At 37.1% G+C, this 15,017-nt stretch overlaps 1 protein-coding gene across 1 annotated transcript in view; it reads left to right on the forward strand.

Annotated features, from left to right (window-relative positions):
* MTHFD1 (methylenetetrahydrofolate dehydrogenase, cyclohydrolase and formyltetrahydrofolate synthetase 1) overlaps positions 1 to 14,212 on the forward strand; it is an 80,800-nt gene extending 66,588 nt beyond the window's left edge. The window contains exons 24-28 of the mRNA XM_007473015.3: positions 1,268 to 1,445; positions 8,175 to 8,282; positions 8,998 to 9,150; positions 13,856 to 13,949; positions 14,061 to 14,212. Of these exons, the coding sequence (XP_007473077.1) occupies positions 1,268 to 1,445; positions 8,175 to 8,282; positions 8,998 to 9,150; positions 13,856 to 13,945 (529 nt within the window). The 3' untranslated portion in view covers positions 13,946 to 13,949; positions 14,061 to 14,212. The remainder of the gene's footprint in view (positions 1 to 1,267; positions 1,446 to 8,174; positions 8,283 to 8,997; positions 9,151 to 13,855; positions 13,950 to 14,060) is intronic.
* The last annotated feature ends 805 nt before the right edge of the window (positions 14,213 to 15,017 follow it).

The raw sequence follows: 15,017 nt of genomic DNA on the forward strand, positions 1-15,017 counted from the left end.
GGCTGGCTGACTGGGGAAACCTAGATTTTTTAACTTGCCCTAAAATGTAATTGAGGTATTTTGTATGATTGTAAAATGAAGATGATGATACTTAAGACAGGAATACTTATACTTACTCAAGAGGGCACTCAGTAATAAATCTTAAAGCATTGTACAAAGTTATTATTATTGGGTCAATTATCATATTTTGAGGGATTCTTATTGGAAGTTTTATTGTATTCCTAGAAGGAACTGACTGCTTTTTTTTAGGTACAAATGCTCATTTCGGAGTGACCAAATTTAATGATGGAATATGTCTTCAGAAGGGATACAGTGCCTTAGGTCACGCTGGGTTATTGAAATGTCTTGGCCAAAACCAATTTTTATTTTGCCACAAAGTCAAACATAATAGCTTCCCAAATGAAAGAGGAATTAAAGGCATGAGTATAGAAAACTTGACCCTAGTGTTTAGCAGAGAATGAACAACCTACCTTAAAAATATGTGAATTAAATTACATCTTGTTTCTATATGAGTTCCTATCACCAGGCTCCAGGGATGGAGGGATTTGCTTCTTTTGTTGGCGTTATACAGAACATTTCCTCTGGCAGAGCTAAACTTCTCTCAGTAAATGGAAAAGATGAAGTCTATTGTCTTAACTAAAGCTCCAAGATAGAATTTAGCTATAAAACTCTCTTTTTATTAGTGATGTGGAGGTAGGAGTGATGTTCCCATGTTATAACCGAACTATCAGAACCCTGATAAGTCTTTAAATAAATATGTAAGTGCTGATGCTATGCCTAGTACAAGAGGTCCTTTCCAGCACTATGTCTGCTATGTGATTTTCTGTCTTATAATTTGTCATTCTATTTCACAAAAGGTATTTCGCTTTTTTGTCATCTCCAAGTGTGTCATAGTCTCTTATGTTTAATAGCAATTAATCCCTTTTAATAATTTACATCTAATCACTTAACTCCATTGTCTGACCCATATCACTCTTCTGCCTTGGGGCCAATACACAGTATTCATTCCAAGACAGAAGGTAAAGGGTTTCTAAAAAATAAATAGTTTATATCTAATAGTCAGTCTATCACCAAGCTTATAAAGTGCATACTCCATGCTGGGGGCAATGCCAAGCACTGGGAATACAAATAGAAGTAAAAAAGAAAGACCAACTTGCTCTCAAGGAGCTTACATCTTCAAGTGTAGCCAAAAGGATAACTGAATTAAGACATCCTTAATCATGTTGAACACGGATCTGTGTGGTAATACTGAATGCTGCCTTTACAGGACTGATACTGAAGCAGAAGTGGAGCTGGTTGCTCGTTTGGCTAAGGAAACCGGAGCCTTTGATGCAGTGAAGTGCACTCACTGGGCAGAAGGAGGGAAAGGGGCTACTGCCCTTGCTCATGCAGTCCAGAGAGCATCACAGGCACCAAGTCACTTCCAGCTCCTCTATGACGTGGAGGTGAGTGGGGTCTCTTTGTGATCGACTAACCAACTGGACTCTGCCCTGGGCACTCTTCTATTCTCTGTGTTCTCACTTGGTGACTTTATCACCTCCCAAGAATTTAATTATTATTTCATTGTTATGCAGATGACTCACAAAAGTGTTAAAAAGTATTGTGCTACTGGTGCTAAATTCATACCATGATTTCCCATGTAGACCAGTTTATTCCTTGTTCCCTGAGAACAGACGACACTGACTCCCAGCTAGTTGTATTGTGAATGTATTCTTCTATTCAGATGAAGGAGAATAGGAAGAGACTAGACGAATCAGATCATCTCCATCCCAGCTACTAGAATAGTAACTCACAGAAGCCATCAGGTCAGTCTGGGGTGTACCACTAAAGGGCAGTATACTATTTACAAAGTCCATTGCGGTAGGGGTCCTCTCTTACAGAGTCACGTTTAGAGTTCATTCTTTTATGCTTCGTAAGATCTTTGGACCTAAGAGGTCATATACACTGGCAGACAGAATGAGAGCAGCAATACCCTAATAGGTTCAACTTGAAGAATGGACAGCCCCTTTCTTACCACCACTCTCTGATTTATCTATCTCAAGAGTTCATTGAGACCTTCAGGTGCAAAACAGAATTGCCTCCACAGAATTTGATCACTTTTGACATTAGTGAGTAAATTAAATTCTTTCAGGTCCAGCAACCGTGTTCTTATAGAATTAACACTATAATGAAATAAGCTTAATTCACAGAGTGATTTGTTTTGTTTGTTTTAAATCCTATGTTCCAGATGTTTTGGAATATTATCAGGCATAAAACAAGATTAATAATTAGCACCTTGGTTTGAAATATAAGAATGATGTTAAAACATCATATTTTTTCTATGGGTTTTTGGGTGTTCACCTATGGGTGTTGGTGTTCATTTTTGATACCATGGACTTTGAAGTATGATACTTGTATAGGGCATTTTGGTGAAAAGAATCATTTTGTTGAGAGTTGAGAAATTCCCTATTCATATACCCTTTTTCTTCTGAGACGTTGAATTCAGTAATCAACATCTTCTACATCAAGAAACTTCATTAAGCTAATAGAATAGTCATTGAAAAGATAGTGTTGTAAGTGTGGCTATGGAGTGAAGGGAATGACAAGAATCCATCAGCTTTTCAACTTTTAAGTAACTGATTTTTTTCCCCTAAATCTTCCAAAAACATATGAATCTCAGGCTTTCTTTTTCTTTTCTTTTTTTTTTAAGCCTTACTTTCTCTCTTAGTAACAATTCTTAAGACAGAAGGGCAAGTGTCAGAGAAAAGGGTCACTTTTTGGCTAGATCACAGAAGATGGAAGTAGGGAATAATATCCAGGGAAGGCTGGAAAGGTGGGTTTGGCCAGATTTGGTAGGATTTTTCAAAAAACCCTTACCTTCTGTCTTCGAATCAATACCATGTATTGGTTTCAAGGCAGAAGAACAATAAGGGCTAAGTATTAGGGGTGACTTGCCTGGAATCACACAGGTAGAAAGTGTCTGAATCCCCATTTGAACCTAGTACTGCCTATCTCTAGATACTGCTCTCAGTCCACAAGCTATCTAGCTGCCCCTTGGTAGGATTGAAAAAGCTAAACAGAGAAGTTTATATTTTATGTTCACTTTGGTATAGTGGGAAAGAGCACTGGATTTGAAATCAGAAAAACTGCGGTTCAAGCCTAAATTCTGCCAAGTGACCATGGACAAAAAAAATTAATCCCTCTGTGGTTCTATGCCTTCATCTGCCACATGAGAGGGATGAACTAATTAACCTCTAAGGCTAATTTGTAATCTTATGAAAACATTAAGGGACAGCAAAGTAGCACAGTGGATAGAGTACCAGGCCTGCATTTGGGAGAACCTGGGTTCAAACTTGACCTTAAACAAAGTAGTGAGGATCAATTGAAAGTTTTGTATTTTTATTTTCTTTAATCAGCAAAGCAACAGATTCAGAGATATCCTTTAGACAGATAACTCTGGGACTAGTGTATAAGATGAATTAAAGTGGTAGGTAGAGATTAGAAACTATTTGCAAGAACCTAGTTGAGAAGAAATGAGGGCCTGAATTAGGATAATAGTCATGTGGATGAAAAAGAGACCTTCACTTGAAAGGCATGGCAGAGATGGAATCAACAAGACTTTAGTGACTAATTGAATGTGGGGGTTGAGAAGGAAGGAGTGAAAATAACTGAGAAATCTCTCCTGGGCAACTAGGAGATTGTCATTAAGCAGAGGTAAGAAAAAAATTGGAGGAGGATCAAGGTTTATAGAGAAGATTATTTTAGTTTAAAATCTGTTAAACTTGATATACTTCAGGCAGTGAAGCTGTCCATTGGGCAACTTTGGACTGATTCTCAGGACTTAAACATATTTGGGCATATTTCACATAGAAAGTGAATTAAAGATGTGGGAACTAAAGATGTGGGAACAGGTGCATTCAATGAAAGAGAAAAAACAAGGAAATCAATGAAAAGGCTTATGTCAGAAGAATAAATTCTAGGTCAAATGAAATAAAACAATATTTATTAAACTCCTACTATATTCCAGGAACTATGCTAAGCATTGGGGATACAAAAAATGATCACACCAGTCTTTGCTCTTAAGGAAGTCTTGTAGTCTTATAGCAGAGGCAGTGTGCAAGTGATCATCATGTACAAATGAGATGTATCAAAGAGGGGAAGGTGCCAGAATAGAGGAGGATTGGGAAAGACTTTGCAGAAGTTTGGATTTTAGTTGGGATTTGAAGGAAACCAGGAGACATATGAGGAGGGAGAGAATTCGGGGGGTGGGGAGGGCGGCAGCAAAAATGCCGAGAGTTGAGGGTCAATGGTACAGTGATTTGAGAGATAGACCTAGAGTCCAAGGTCTCAAATTTGGCCTCAGGCATGTTGTAGCTATGTGACCCTGGGCAAGTCACTTAACCCCCATTGTCTACCTTACAGTTCTTCTGCCTTAAAACAAATAAATAGTAGGTAGAGGTGATTATGTGTGTGTGTGTGTGTGTGTGTGTGTGTGTGTGTGTGTGTGTGTGTGTGTGTGTGTGTGTGTGTAATTATTTTGGTATAATCTGGATATAATTTTTGAAAAATTAAGAAAATGCAAAATAATATAAAAATTGAGATTATCATGGTGAGGACATAGAATACGGTTCAAAGTTTTCATGCTTGCATTATTTGAACAAGTAACTAACAATGAAAATGAAAAATAGGTATCCAGAATGAAATGAATGGCAATCATAGAAGTTTAACTATACTAAATCCGCTTCCACATTAGAAATACCAAAAGAATCCAGTAAATACCTTTTGTCAGTACATATTTGGCTGCTATAGCAAGTGAGGAAGTGTGGCAGCACTAGTTTAGGATGAAAACACTAGTTTCAGTTAGTAAACTTTTTTGTAAAATTTAACAAGGAATCATGATGGGCAAAATTACTTCATATTGTCTCAGAACCACAGAATATTGTCTCAGAAAGCACAGAAAAGCTGTGAAAAGTTAAACCAGCTTAATTAAAGTTTTTTTTTTTTTAAAAGACAACTAGGTAATACAACCAGGCATGGAATCAGATGGTCTTTGGTTCAAATTTGGCCTCAAACACTTATTAGCTTTTTTTTTTTTTACAGTTTAAACATTCTCTTATTTGGTCATTTTCAAACATTATTCCTTGGAAACAAAGATCATTTTCTTTTCCTCCCTCCCCCCACCCCTCCCATAGCCGACGCACAATTCCACTGGGTATCACATGTGTCCTTGATTCGAACCCATTTCCACGTTATTGGTATTTGCATTAGAGTGTTCATTTAGCGTCTCTCCTCAGTCATATCCCCTCCACCCCTGTAGTCAAACAGTTGCTTTTCTTCGGTGTTTTTACTCCCACAATTTGTCGTTTGCTTGTGGATAGTGTTTTTTCTCCTAGATCCCTGCAGAATGTTCAGGGACTTTGACATTGGCATTTGGCATTGACACTAATGGAGAAGTCCATTACGTTCAATTGTACCACAGTGTATCAGTCTCTGTGTACAATGTTCTCCTGGTTCTGCTCCTTTTGCTCTGCATTACTCCCTGGAGGTTGTTCCAGTCTCCATGGAATTCCTCCACTTTATTATTCCTTTTAGCACAATAGTATTCCATCACCAACATATACCACAGTTTGTTCAGCCATTCCCCAATTGAAGGGCATCCCATCGTTTTCCAATTTTTGGCCACCACAAAGAGTGCAGCTATGAATATTCTTGCACAAGTCTTTTTCCTTATTATCTCTTTGGGGTACAAATCCAGCAGTGCTATGGCTGGATCAAAGGGCAGATAGTCTTTTAGCACCCTTTGGAAATAGTTCCAAATTGTCCTCCAGAATGGTTGGATCAACTCACAACTCCACCAGCAATGAATTAATGTCCCTACTTTGCCACATCCCCTCCAGCAGTCATTACTTTCCTTTGATGTCATGTTAGCCAATCTGCTAGGTGTGAGGTGATACCTCAGAGTTGTTTTGATTTGCATCTCTCTGAGAGGTGATTATTTTTTAATGCCCAGAGTCAACAGATAAAAATGTCTTGTAGAAGGAACAGCAAAGAGGTCAGCTCAATCACAAAATATGAGAGGGTGTTTTAAAGCATATGAAAACTGGAAAGGTAGGAAGAAGTTAGATTAGGGAGGGCTTTGAATGCCAAATAGAAGATCTTTATATTTGATCTTGGAAGTGAAAGGGAGCCAACATTTTGTTGAATGAGGAGAGTAAGAGGAGTGACATGTGTAGACTGATGCTTTAGGAAGATCATTTTGACTAAAGTGAAAAGAGATCTGAGGCAGGAACACCCAACCAGAAGGCTACTCCAGTGGTCTAGGCACGAAGAGCCTACATCAGAATGTTGGCAATCAGAGGAAAGAAGGATATGTGTACAAGAGATGTTACAAGTGTCAAAATAAACAGACCTTGGCAACAGATTGGATTTGAAGGCTAAAAGGCAGGAGTCTTCGGTTAAGAAGGTGGCAAGAGAGGGGAGCATGGAAAAGTAAAAAGTATGGAAAAGCCACCATGGTGAGTGAATCCTTAGGGATAAAGGATAATAAAAATATTGTCTTGGTGCTGTGAGGACTAAGTTGAAATTATGTAACCTAAGTGTGTTTCATGATTTTTCTCCAGCTCCATTCAGTAGCATGTGAATAAGAGAGAAGGCAGTGGATAGTAGGAATAATCCAAGGCTGAGACATTTGTCAGGGCAAAATCAGCAATTAGATTAGGGAACAAGGACCTCCAGAGAACACAGTAGTATAGAATGGAACTGGTTCACCAAGGGGTCATGATGGAGAAGGAAGAAAAGTGTAGCCAGCAATGGAGGTAATGTCCTGGGGAGAAGAGTAAAGATGAAGAGGATTGGGGTTACCTGGGAAAGGTAAAATGACAACAGATGTGATTTGATAAGATAAAGGCATTTCAAATTTTGGAAACAAGAAAGAGGAACAGTTGTAGGTAAGGGCAGGATCAAGATCCCTATGTGTGGATGAAGTAGGAAATGAGGGAGTTAAGGAGCTGAGAAGTTAAGAAAGTGTCCTTATTTACACCAAAATTTCCTAATATAAAGGTAGGAGAGAAAGACTGAGCCAGGTGCTTAACTTATTGAACAAAGAAGGTGAATGTCCTAGAGATCAGATAATAGCCCCCAGAATCTTGATGTGGCGATAAATATGGATTGAGAAAACCTCAGAGACATTGGTAGCAATGGTGGAAAAGGGGTATACATGAAAATGCAGCTGGAAAATATGGCCAGGAGTATCTGTGCCCTCAGGAGGGAACCAGATCTTGGGGAGGGATAGAAGATAAAAAGAGTGGGACAGGAAAGGTTTTAAAATAAAAAGCAAGTTGACTTATGGAGCAAGTATTTGAGATGGGACATGGAGAGTGGGGGGGGGGTTGGGTTTGAGGAGAATTAGGAATAAGCTAGAGGTCAACTGAGGGTCAGAATAGTGAGGGAGATGAATCATTTCAATGGGGATGGCATGGTAGAATGGAGTTTGTTAATCATTGAGGAATAAGTTCAAGTAGGTTGTTAATATCCCCAGGGGTTTAGTCTCCACATGTGTAACTGGAAAAGGGAGGAATTATTGGGAGGAAGGTACAAATTTAGGCAAATTACATAGAGGGAGTATAATGGATGGCAGTAGGTAAGAGAACAGCCTAAAGGAGCATGAGAATGAGAGAAAATGGTCTTACCTACTCAGGCAAGATCCTGAAATTTTACTTAATAAAAATCAAGAAGATACAGATGATTGGTTTTTTTTGTTTGTTTTAATTTTTGGCAGTGCCTTCTGGGAGCTTTTTACACAAGAGACATTTTCTCCAATATAGCTTACCCTCATCCCATAGAACCCTTCTAAGAAAGAATTTTTTTTAAACTAGTTAAAACAAAACCATTACATTCATATGCAACATTTGGTACTCATAGTCTTCTATCACTTATGAGAGGAGAAAGCCATGTTTCTTCTCCTGCTCCGTTGGGCACTTTCTATGCCATCTACAGTGCTTGTGATTCCTATATTCAGCATCAAAAGAAATGTCTGTAATTGTAGAACAGCATTTGGAAAATCTGACATATCTGGAAAATAGAAATATTTTGTGCCTTATTCTCTCCCCCATATGTGAATATTCTTATAAGTGACTGCATGACAATCATTCACTTGTCTCTCTCTCTCCTTCTCCACCAATACACCCACCCTTCAGCTCCCTGTTATAGACAAGATCAGGAGAATTGCACAGAAAATCTATGGAGCAGATGACATTGAATTACTGCCAGAGGCTCAGCATAAAGTTGAGGTCTATACAAAGCAGGTAGGAGTTTATGGTTTTTATTTTTCTCTACTATTTTAATGAGAAAACAGAAAGAACAGCACTGAAGTAGGAAATTCTGTTTCCATTTTTACCAGTATCTATAAGACTTGGGGCAAATTGCAATTTTCCTGGGCCTCAGTTTTTTCACCTATGAAATGAGGGATTTGGATGAGATCATCTCTGAGCCTTCCCTCCTTCTTCCTCTGCTTAAGTCCCCCATCCCTTGGCCAATTCTGCCCTGAAATGTCTTCCTTCAGAAAAGTATTATGCTTTCATTGAATGTTAGTTCAGATTTTCTCATGTTGGGCATGCTGCATATTACGGATGTGTGTCAGAAAAATATGGAAAGCATTGGTAAAATGTTGTATCTTTTGCCTTATCAATACAGCTGCTCCATACTATATTATTTATATCCGTGAAATACTGGAAGCAAAAATCTTCAGCTGTGCTTTAGATTTTTAAATGTTTTAATCTCTCATCCAACTAGTACCTGAGATATTTTTAGTCTTTGATAGCTAAACAGAAGATACTTGACATTGAGGTGGAAGTTATTTCTGTCCTGTTTAGATGAGTACAAAAGAAATTAAAGTCTTTTGGCTTTATAAAGAAATGTAAGGAACAGTACAATGACAATGTTCAAATGATTGTTTTGTTCAGTTAATATAAATATTTCCTTTCTTGGTTATTCCTTCCCACTTTCCTCCCTGCTTTCTAGGGATTTGGAAACCTACCCATCTGCATGGCTAAAACACATCTGTCCTTATCTCATAACCCAGAGAAGAAAGGTGTGCCCATGGGTTTTGTTCTTCCAATTCGCGACATCCGGGCCAGTGTTGGTGCTGGATTTTTGTACCCTTTGGTGGGGACGGTAAGTGCTGCACAGAGAACTATCCTTGGTATGTTGTTCATAATTATACTTCCTATTTTAAGTTCATTACTAGAGTCACCAGTAAGTGGCTAAATGAACAAAAACATTGTTCCCAAAGGAGAAAATTGGAGTTGGACCTATCAGAATGATTAATCCTGCTGAGGTGCACTGTTTGGTGTCATTTAAGTATGATGCAAGTACTGCTCTGGTGAATAATAACCAGGGGTGTGTTTCCAGTTTTCCCACTTCTATTGTGACTTTGATTGAGTTCAGGATGGGCCTTGTTCAGAGAAGAAGTAGGTGTAATACATTATTTAGGGGCACTGGGAAAGGCTCTATTTCCTACTCCTACCCCCTATCCATATCCCTCAGAGTTTCATGGCAGGTGTCTGAAATTCTACCATTAGAACTTTATTCCTTTGGATTAAGGAATTGTCCCTGTTGAAATGTAGATACCCCAGGAGGGAGAAGACATTAAAATAGTCATTTAGATTTTAGTGTATTTTCTTCGTTCTTTCTAACTTGGAAGCTAACTGAGAACATTTACAAAAGGGATTAGGGAATGAGGGGGGGAAAGGCTACTTCATACCCAGTCCCAATTTGCAGTTTTGTCTCAAGCTAACTTTTTAAAAATTTTCCCTTTCTGTGTCCTAGTGTCTGATATTTGTCTGATAGTTGAATATACTACCTCTAGGCACCAGATTTCATTTCTTTGAAACATTTACAAAAGCTGTACAAAAAAGTTGATATATTTAAATCAACTTACCATGTAGGTGAAAGGTAACAAGTTACTGTGTTTTAGAAGACAAATAAATGTTTAAACAGAAGAGGTAATTGAAATTTTTATATTGGTATGTCTTATAATGTTCAGTGTTAATTCTCTCTCCTGGAATTGACAAGCCCATTTTAAGGACTTGAGCCAATTAACTGAATTAACAAATAAAAATGATATTAAGTTATCATTTTAAAATAAAACAGTTATATTTGAATTGCTCACAATCATTTCTGATTATATCCTTCCATTTTACCACCCAGTAAGCTATTCCTTGTGGCAAAAAAAAAATTAAGGAGGAAAAAAAGCAGGCTATTAAAATCAACCAACATATTAACTGTTTCTGACAATATATGCAGTTGCAATGAAAAGAAAGAAATGCATTTACTCAGTTTTCTTCTGGATCAAGCCTTATCATTACAATTACATAGCATTTAGGTTGTAGATTGTTCTTTCCATTTATATTGTGGTCATTATATGTATTGTTTTCCTGCTTTGTCTTACTTTTCTCTCTTCATTAGTTCATTCAAGGTTCCCTTGATTCTGTGAAATTTTTACACTTGACCTTTCTTATTGTATAATAGTGTTATGTTACATTCATTGACACTGCTTGTTTAGACACTTCTCAAGCTATGAGGAATGTGTCCAGGTCTTTTGCTACTACAGAAAAAGTTGCTATGAATATTGGGACATATTTAGGGAATTTTTTTCTGCCTTGACCTTGGAGTATATACCTAGCAGTAGGACAGTGATGGCAAACCTTTTAGACACCAATTACCCAAACTACAAACTGCATGGAGAAGGGAAGGGGAGCATCTCTGCCCCATGTCCCTCTAGCTTTCTAGTAACAAATTCTGGTGAACTCTGGGCTAGGGTGACAGTGCTCTGAGTGCCTCCCTCGTGTGCTATAGGTTCACCAACATGGCAGTAGGATATATAGATCAAGAGGTATGAATGTTTTGTTCATTCTTTACTAATCCCACATCCATCATACAACCATCTTTTAAAGTAAGAATATTAAATAGCCAGGACCTTCAGCACGATATTTTTCCCTTTTAAGTAACTCAGTGTTTAGTAGCTATGAAAATATTACAACTCTATTATTCTGCATTGATAGAATAAAATAGAAATATAAGTGGAGAATTAAAGATACAGACAAGAAATAAAAGAAATAACCCAGCAAAAAGAGCCTACTTTCCAGATAAGAAAAAGAAGCAATACTCTGCTCAAATTTGCCATTTGGCCTATATATCTAAGTCAGTGGAACTATAGCAATGCACTTTAAAACATTAACTGGAAACTTTTCATCTGTTTGGACACATGTAGATTCATCAATAATTTTGATTCCAAAATTGACGTGTGTACAGTAGTTAGCAACAACTCAGAGAATTCCATTATTGAATTTGCCTATCACCCAGGAAGACTTCCTGAAAATACCAGATAACAGACTTCCCAGAAAAGGTTCTTCCAGCCATTGTGGTTCTCTGAGCAGCAGTTGGCTATGACCTCTATCAGAACTCTTGTTCTTTATTCTACAGATTGATAACTTTTTACCAGATGATATCTTGGAGACCTTGCAAAGTCCTGTAGATTATTTTAACTTTTATACTGTTATATTCATATACTGTTATATTCATATGAGGTGTTCACTATTAGTTTTACTTTTTTAATATCTTTGTCTTTCCTGTTTTTTTTTAATATAATTAGTAGATCTTTACAACTTTATTTTCTGATTGGTCCTGTTCCACCCCTCCCCCCCACTCCCTGTTCCCTACCCACCTTCTCCTTAAACTCCAACTTATTCTCTTTTCAACTTCTGCTCAGAGCATTTAGCACCAGATTCTAACTTTATAGATCTCCTAAATCCCTAGATTGTGTTTCAGGAATTGCTGACTAGTATAGTTGATCCCATTAGGACCCAATTAATTCAAATAATGCATCCCATGCAGTGGTTGCATTGTTTGAATTGGCACTGCATATTTCTGTTGGGTTAGAACCAATTACCGTATTTTATAACTTGGAAGAGTACAAATTCAAATACATGTGACCACTTCATAGGATTCATTATTTGCACTAATCAGGACCTAGCTGTGCCTAGAAATGTCAACATTAGGTGATACGATTTCAAAACTGCATTGTATTACAGAAGATCCTTCAATTGATCAGTTTTTCAAAATTTCACCTCAAATGCCTTGTTTTCAAACTACGTTTAAGTAGCACTTGCATCTTTTTTAAAATAAAAATGTACTGTGCAAAAGTTGTTTTTAAGCTATTTTGATTTGTACTTAACCTGATTTCCCTGTCTACTCCCTCCCCCCAAAAGTATTACTACTAGGAAGTAAAAGCAAAGGCTTCAGTGATTTAATAATGCATTTATTTTATAGCTTCTCTTCAGTTTTTGGAAGTCTAAATTGAACTAATAAGAACATTGACAGTAAAAACTATGTTCTCTAAAAAGCACTTTTTGCTTAAGTACACATGAGTCATGAAGAATTGCTACCTAAGTATATATTTAGTTTTGGAAGTAAATTACTGAGTCTGCTTTCTGAGACTAATCCATTCTTTAAAACAACAACAAAAAAGAACAACAACCCTTACCCATCTCATTTTACTTTGTCTAAAAGCAAGCAAGATAATTGAACCCTTTTACACTTTGTACTTACTCTTGTTGAGCAGATTTCTTTGTTCATCTACCTGTTAGAAACCAGTACATGGGACAATTTCATGAATCAGGTTCTTAAGTTTGGCTGAAATGGCTGTCTTTCTTACAGGTCTGCTATTAATTGGGCTGATTACAAGAATTACAAATTGAGCTTTCAGCCTTTTTTTTTTAAATAGAAGGCAAAATTGGCAAAAAAAGACAAAAGATGTAGCTAGTTGATGATGGAGGCATTTCTGGAAGACACACTACTATCCTGTTGTGTGTGGTCTTATTCTCAAAAACAGCTTAGAATTATATAGAAAAAAATGACTAAAATATCCATTCCCAGACACATTCCCCCTCCTGAGCATATACTCCAGGGAAGTCAAAGACCAAAAGAAACGTCCCCTATATACCAAAATATTCATAACTGTACTTCTTGTGATGACAAAGACCTGGGAACAAAAACTGTATTGATTAGGGAATGGCTAAATACTAGGATATGTGAATGTAATGGAAGATTATCGTGCCAAAAGAAGTGACATATAAGAAGAGCTTCAAATAAACCAAAGCAGAGAAAAGGTAAACAAAGGCAGGAAAACAATAAATACATTGACTGCAATGGCATAAATTGAAAGAACAGTAAAGTGAAATTGAATACTTGGACCTAGAGAAGGTAAGAAAATAAACCTCCCTCCTTTCATTGATAAAGGAGTAGAGGACTATATGGTTATTAAAGATTGCATATGTTGTCATATGTAAGTGATGTATTAGTTTGTTTCACTGAATTATTTTAATTTTTTTCATCTTTGTTTCAAGACAATGTTTTCAGGGTAGGAGTAGGCCAGTGAATATATTCAGAAATTAATGTATTATAAAAGCAAAAGGCATTACTAAAACTATTCAAGTAGCCAAAAATAATGCAAGAAGTCAGCATAGTGTTGTAGAAAGGACATTGCACTAAAAGTACTGAAACCAAAATCACAATCCTGGCTTTTACTAACTAGTTGCATAACCTTAGAGAGATTACTAACCCTCCAGGTTCCTCATTTATAAAAAATAAGGCATTGGACTTGATGAACTTTAAGATTATTTCAAGCTCTGATCTGTGATTCTATGATGTTTACGTGGCAAGTGGCAAGTTCCATAACTATACATTTCTACTCCCTTAACTGACAATGAGAAAAATGACCATATGACTTTGTTCTTTGGTTTCGTTCTATGTGAGGAAGGTAGAGGGAAGATTATTAGGGTTATAATTTTCATTTTTGCAATTCCACTTTGTTGTTTAGATGAGCACAATGCCTGGTCTCCCAACTCGGCCCTGCTTCTATGACATTGACTTAGATCCTGTATCAGAACAAGTGAATGGATTGTTCTGAATTGGTAAGTTGTACTCAAGGAGGAGCATTTTTATGAAAATTCTCGAACATAAAATTAAGCATTAAAATTAATTGTAATGTTCAGCATTGGTTTAATTTCTCTTTTCTTCTCCAGATTTAAGTGTATCTGCCAGGAACTACTTTGGAAGTTTACCCAGAAGCCTGGATTTGTAGTGTCATTACATTATCATGTGTAGATTTGTTTTAAATCATGGAAGACTTTATAGGTCCTTAAGCAATTCAATTGAATAAAATAATTTAAATACATTTAATGTTATTACTTGTATTTAATTTCAACATCTCTTTCCCCTTCTATCCCTTACCTTTTCCTGATATAGAATTACTACCACCTTTGCTATATGTTTAATGTGCCTACTTCTACTATTACTTTAATATCCCCCACTGAATAGGTTACAGAACAGGATTTCAATAAGGGTAAGATTCTAAGTATTTAGTGCCCAAAACTTGTCTCATAATTGAGATAGTAAAAGTAGAAAGGACCTTTGAGATCATCTGACCCAATACTTTCATTTTGCAAATGAGGAAATAGAGGCTCCAAGAGATGACATGGTCATCATAGAGATGGTCTGATCACACATAGAGCTAAGGGCAAAACCAGCACTAGAACTTGGGTCTCTTGAGTCCAAGGTTCTTTCCGTCATAGCACATGTTTCCAGAGGCATTCTTGGCTCTAAAGAAGAAGGTTTTCTCCCTCAGTTTTTCCACAGCTTTTCATCTCTCTCAAAATCAGTGACTCTGAAGTTGTCGGATGTGCTAAATAATTCCTGAGGCAGTTCATTTGGGGTTGGTTTATCTGTGGAAGTTTGGTTAGGTTTGGTTCACAATGTTGGAGCTATCTTCTGTGGCTTATTCTCCCTCACCTAATCTATCCAATATGTTGCCAACCTGAACCTTATTTCAGATCCTCTTGTCACTTCTACTTCCACCACATCTCATGAGTCTCCTTTCCAACCTCATGGCCAACACCTCTGTTGAGGCCCTTTTCATCTCTTAGCTGGACTACTACAATATCCTAATTGGTATCTCTATCATCTCTTTCCTCTCCGTATCA

This window comes from Monodelphis domestica, chromosome 1 (assembly GCF_027887165.1).
Source record: "Monodelphis domestica isolate mMonDom1 chromosome 1, mMonDom1.pri, whole genome shotgun sequence".
Classification (NCBI taxonomy): Eukaryota; Metazoa; Chordata; class Mammalia; order Didelphimorphia; family Didelphidae; genus Monodelphis; species Monodelphis domestica.